The sequence below is a fragment of the Schistosoma mansoni genome, chromosome 2 (assembly GCF_000237925.1).
Source record: "Schistosoma mansoni strain Puerto Rico chromosome 2, complete genome".
NCBI classification, from domain to species: Eukaryota; Metazoa; Platyhelminthes; class Trematoda; order Strigeidida; family Schistosomatidae; genus Schistosoma; species Schistosoma mansoni.
The window spans coordinates 33829230-33835635 of record NC_031496.1 but is presented as its reverse complement, the minus strand read 5'-3'; the positions used below and the strand labels follow the sequence as shown (position 1 = coordinate 33835635).

Here is a 6406-nt window from a genome sequence, read left to right as displayed (position 1 = left end):
GAGAGCATTTGGAGAGGGAGAGCGGACTCTTCCCACTCTCAGCCGTACCAGGGCATTTGGGGGTTAAGTTCTCATCAGCACCTTACAACCTATGATATTTTGAGAAATCAACGTTATTACAGATGCTAACATACTTATACATACGAGGGTGATTAAAGATGAAAATATGTATCATGATGTAGGAGAAGATTTCAATAGAGTTAATAATGTCATAAAAACTTTACTTCGGATGAATACAGATTTGGAGAGAAAGTTCCAGAACATCGACATAGTGATTAGAACTCATGGAGTTAACTCTTTGAGTTCTAATCAGTTTGAGAAACACGTCTTACTTAACAGGGCATGGTACGGCCGAGAGTGGGGAGAGTCCGTTCTCCCTCTCCAAATGCTCTCACATGGCCACGCGTATATAGCCTCTGACAGGGAAGTCCTACTCACTGCCTTCTCGTGTCATTACTGTTGTTTACGAAATTGAGAGGACGAAAAGCGAATGTCCGGTGCAGTAACCAGGTTGGTGGACACGGCGAGTCCACCGATGGGAGTTGGAAAACCTTGATTCTAAACCAATGGTGTACATGGGCTCCAGTATCCTGAGGGAACAAATGGCTTATGAATCCATCGTTGGTCACCGACTATCATGGGACTGCATCTCCTCACGATGCTCCACTACCTTGTGGATCAGACCTTTAGGTCAAAGGCTCCGGCTGTGACCCCCTAAGAAGACCACCTGCTTTAGTCTGGGCACTTGAGCAGTATCACAGTCCTCACACAAATCGAATGAGATTTGTGCGGCGCATATGTATCTAGTGCTTCCGTGTACCAATATTTATGTGTCTAAATAAATAAATAAATAATAACGAAGTACAATGAATTCATATTATTCTGTACCAATCTTCGTTCTTGCTCTCTTTAAGATAATAAACGGAACTATGTGTATATAATGACTTAAGTTAGTTTTATTTTTGATAGAGTTAAGCCAGTAATATCGGAGAATATAATGAGTGAGTAACCGTTCAAATTAAATCTGTTTATCCTGTCATCACTGAGGAGAATTGCCACTGTAGATAATTTTTTTTAATGAGTTACCACAACGTTATGTCAATCAGTAAGTAAAGGTGTGATTTTTATTCCTGACACAAAACAACAACACTGTGTAATAGATTAAGTTAATCATATTCAAAAACTGGTAATCTAGAGAGAACTATGAACGCTATAAGTTTAAAAATCTTAGAAAGAATATGTAAAACCAAATAGTCCAGTGGTAGCATTTCTGACTGCAACACTACTGTATAGTGGAGATTCCCTAAGTGTTACAGAAATATCTGACTGGCAAGTACCAAGTATCATGAAATCTAGTTCCACAGCTTCTGGATGGTTGCCTTCAACCATTGAACAAACTTTATTGTTCTGTGAAATTGTGTATATGAAATATGTTTTAAGGAGAATAAGATGAAAAATGACTGATTCAATTCAATAACTAGAAAATTTCATCTAAAAAATCAAGTATATCTGTACAGCGATATAACAGTTAATGACTAGAAATCGAAATAAGACTTGTAGGTCCTGGGTTCGAATCTCGCGAGTGCGGGATCGTGGATGCGCACTGCTGAGGAGTCCCATAATAGGACGAAACGGCCGTCCAGTGCTTCCAGGTTTTCGATGGTGGTCTAGCTTCAATTGACTCATGATTTCAACTTTGAGGAAAACAAATATTAATCAGAATGATTTCAAATATAACTATGAAAAATCAATACCTTTTCCTGAAGATATTGTTCTGATTGGATCTATAACAATAGCAACAAATGGTTCTTGATAAGTTTGATTTGTTAATTGAGTACTAACATCAATACCAGAAAGCCAACATCCATAACCTGGATGAGAATGATACCAACCAAGAACATTTTCAGTACGACCTACTCGTGCTACAACTTCTTTATATGTTGTCATATATTCATAAGCTTCTGCCTATTATAAATGATTAAAAAAAACATTTAACAAAACGTAATCAGAATAGTTTATTACATATACAATGATTAGCATTGACAGAATATAAATTAACAATTAGTTGAGAGATAAGAGTCTGCTAATTATTTAAGGGTTAAACTCGAAACTTCTTATCTTTTGCTCTCGTAGAACCGATCTGCAATGAGTTCACGTATCCGTTTTGAAAGTGAAGACTAATTAAAGTTTATGTATGAAGACAAGCTGTACAATAATTTTTTCTTAATATATATACATGGACAAAGGAAAATTGTTGGCAATCGATCTCTGAATGAAAAGTTTGAAATGCTATGAACTTATACAACAACTTGATATGATTAAATGTGGTAAGAAAAATCTAGTGAAATAGATCCCTTATAAACTATATCATATAAAAGTATCAATTACAGAATATTTCAATAGTTGAAATCATGAGTCAAGTGAAGCTAGACCACCATGAAGAACTTGGAAGCACTGGACGACCGTTTCGTTTTATTGTGGGACTCCTCAGCAGTGCACATCCATGATCCCGCCTCGCGAGCGCTTAACCTCTAGACTACTGAGCCGGCAACTATTCAAATTACTAAAATATCCACAAAACTCCTGATATTAATTACAGAATAGTCAAACTAGTAGTAAAAATAAGACCAAATTATAGTGTAAGCCACTTTATTTTATTTTATTTAATCACATAAATATTGCTACAAAGGGGCACCAGATATATATGCGTCACAAAAATCTCATTTCATTTGTGTGAGGGCTGTGATACTGCTCAGGTGCCCAAATCGAAGCAGGTGGTTTTCTTAGGAGGCCACACCCCGAGCCTTTGACCTGAAGGTCTGATCCACAAGGCAGTAGAGCATCGTGAGGAGATGCAGTCCCATGGTAGCCGGTGATCAACGATTGATTCGTACGCCATTTGTTCCATCAGGATACTGGGGCTCTTGTGCACCATTGGTTTGGAATCAAGGTTTTCCAACTCCCCTAGGTTGATTATCCGTGTCCACCGACCCGGTTAAAGCGCCGGACATTCGCTCTTCGTCCTCACTTCCGTAAACAATAGTAATGCCACGAGTAGGACTTCCCTGTCAGAGACTATATACGCGTGGCCATGTGAGAGCATTTGGGGAGAAAGAGCGAACTCTCCTCACTCTCGTCCGTACTAAGGCATTTGGGGCCCTACAATATTATGAATATACTTAAACTTTTCCTCATCATAAAGAAGGAATAAGTTTTAAAAATAGTGAAATAATATAAGTTGAAATTTACTTACTAGTCAAAGGTTGCGTAATTTAAGAAAAAAACAGTGGTAATGATAATAAAAATAAAAAAGCGTCAAAAATACTTACTTGAGCATTGACGCGAGTTTCTGTGCCTTCAACAGGTAATGGTGAACTATCAACAACAATCATTGTTTGATGAGCTACTTTACCGATTAATAATCCCATAACCTACACAAAAAAGAAGTTGTAATTACACTATTAGTAATCTTAATGATCATGTGAATGAGTCATGTAACAATAGAATAATATATGGTGAATCGTTTGGTTCTCTCTATGTTCTGATTAATCATTGAAATATATGGTGTTGCCTAGAACAACAGACTTTAGCATGTCTGAGCATGGTTGGTAGTTATTTGTGTTATTGGTAGAAGGCCACGGGCCAGATTGACGTCAAACGAACTCCATATTAAAGAAATCTACGATTCTAATTAGAGAGCTTCTAGAAGGTAGTCCATAACAATATTCTAAAAGTTTTTTTTTAAAATAGATTTCCAGTAGTTAAATACATCCACACACATATAATAAAATATTACAAAAGTAACTGTCTAGTACTGTGTAATTTCTACATTTAAGACAACACTTGTAACTTTAATATTCCGTTCCTTACTCCATAATCATATCCTCTGACCACTATAAGCAACTATGCAGGCATGTCCGGGATGCGATTCTCTCCCTCGAAAAGCAAAATGTTACTTCAACATTGGGTTGCATCGACACCTGAACTAATGATAGGGAGTGAAGTAGTTGAGCGTATCGACCGCTTCACTTATCTTGGGAGTCTCATCAGCCCATGTGGTCTGGTATATGAGGAAATCTCAGCACGGATACAGAAGGCTCATCTAGCTTTCGCCAGCTTGCATCATTTATGGCGTAGACGAGATATCCGTCTAGCAACCAAAGGACGGGTTTACTGTGCAGCAGTTCGTTCCGTCCTACTTTATGGCAGTGAAACATGGCCGATAAGAGTAGAGGATATTCGTAGGCTACTAGTGTTCGATCATAGATGTCTTCGAAGTATTGCTCGTATATACTGGGACCACCGGGTAAGTAATGCAGTTGTAAGGAGACGGGTACTAGGTAAGGATGACAAATCGATTGATGAAGTAGTGAAACTTCATCATTTGAGATGGCTGGGACACGTGTTATTTATTTATTTAAACACATAAATATTGGTACACGGAAGCACCAGATAAATATGCGCCATACAAATCAAATGAGATTTGTGTGAGGGCTGTGATACTGTCCAGGTGCCCGAACTGAAGCAGGTGGTTTTCTTAAGGGCCCACACCCGGAGCCTTTGGCCGAAAGATCTGATCCACAAGGTAGTGGAGCATCGTGAGGAGATGCAGTCCCATGGTAGCCGGTGATCAACGATTGATTCGTACGCCATTTGTTCCATCAGGATACTGGAGCCCATGTGCACCATCGGTTTGGAATCAGGGTTTTCCAACTCCCCTAGGTGGACTCGCCGTGTCCACCAACCCGGTCAAAGCACCGGACATTCGCTTTTCGTCCTCTCAATTTCGTAAACAACAGTAATGACACGAGAAGGCAGTGAGTAGGACTTCCCTGTCAGAGGCTATATACGCGTGGCCATGTGAGAGCATTTGGAGAGGGAGAACGGACTCTCCCCACTCTCGGCCGTACCAGGGCATTTGGGGACACGTGTTACGTATGCCCAACCACCGACTGCCCCGACGTGCAATGTTTCATAGTGCAGGAGTAGATTGGGAGAAAGCTAGGGGCGGCCAAACCAAAACGCGGCACAAATCCATGAAGTCACTGACAATTGGACTGAGTCATGTTGGTAGGTGTAGACTACCTAGTTAGGATACGCGAGATGATAATAACCGATGATTAGAGACCTTGAATGACATGGTTCAAAATGGTGTGCAATGGCAAAGATGCATCCACTCTTTGTGTTCTATCTAATTCTAATCTTTAGAATTCATCATGTTCCGTTCTTTTTTCTCTTTCCAAATTTATGTCACTTGTTTATACTCGTTCAATAACATCTTCAAACCCTAATCTTTCGGATTACTGCTTAAACTCTTACTACTTCTACCACTATGGGATTTGAATCGACAACTACATCTCTGTGCTGATGTGGTATGGCAACTCGAACTGATGTAAGTACGTACGTACGAAGTTCTACGTTGTGACTGACTGACTGACGAAATAAGGTACGGCAACTTGGACTGATGCATATATGTGCCTGATCCTAACGTTGTAGCTGACTGACTGATAATGATCTGTAAAATAATTTGAAAAGTTTCATCTACCTTTTTTTCTAAAAAATTATTTGCTCATATTCAATAATTATGCAATAAATATGAAGTTATAGAAAGAAATTGACTCACTTCAAGATTACCACCAGATCTAGCATGAATTAACATTTTTAGTAAAGCTACAGCTGAAATTTTAATCCATTTAAAATAATGTGGATCTTTTTCCCATGGTTTAGCATTAACAATAGATTGATGAATTTTTACATCATATTTAAAATATTCATCCACAGGACCTAGAATTGATTCAACATTATTTTCAGTTTCCCATTGTTCACGTGCACTTGTAGATGCATTCAGTGGCGAATTTGTAAGAACAGGATTTTGACTGATAGATTGTTGAGGAACTACTTCTTTATTAGTAGTCATGATTGATCTGAAATAGAAAATAAACTAATGATCAGTAGGGGATTTGTGGGGATTTCAGTATTTTTCATAGTTGAAATCATGAGTCCATTGAAGCTGGACCATCAGGGAAAACCTGGGAGCACTAGACGGCCGTGCTTCCAGGTTTTCCATGGTGGTCCAGCTTCAGTGGACTCATGATTTCAACTATGAAAAATAAACTTATGAATTTAATGAATGAAAATGTCTGAAAAAAGAACTCTGTAAATACAATAGATTGTTAGGTTTATGACGGAAATTAAATAGTCTAGATTGTAGATCACAAGATAACTAATCTTATTATACTGCTTACTACATTGTAGTAAATTTGTGCTCCCAAATGCCCTGATACGGACGAGAGTGGGGAAAGTCAGCTCTCCCTCTCGAAGTGCTCTCACAGGGCCATGCGTATATAGCCTCGGACAGGGAAGTCCTACTCATTGCCTTCTCGTGGCACCGGTGTTGTTTACGGAA

The 6406-nt window shown here is 38.9% G+C and overlaps 1 protein-coding gene across 1 annotated transcript in view; it reads right to left on the bottom strand.

The window, feature by feature from the left end:
• Smp_131660 (Jab1/MPN domain metalloenzyme (M67 family)) overlaps nt 1-5917 on the bottom strand; it is a gene marked incomplete at both ends in the record, with an annotated part of 8846 nt that extends 2929 nt beyond the window's left edge. The window contains 3 exons of the mRNA XM_018796440.1: nt 1755-1965; nt 3330-3428; nt 5624-5917. Coding sequence (XP_018650653.1) covers nt 1755-1965; nt 3330-3428; nt 5624-5917 — 604 coding nt within the window. The remainder of the gene's footprint in view (nt 1-1754; nt 1966-3329; nt 3429-5623) is intronic.
• Between the last annotated feature and the right edge of the window lie 489 nt (nt 5918-6406).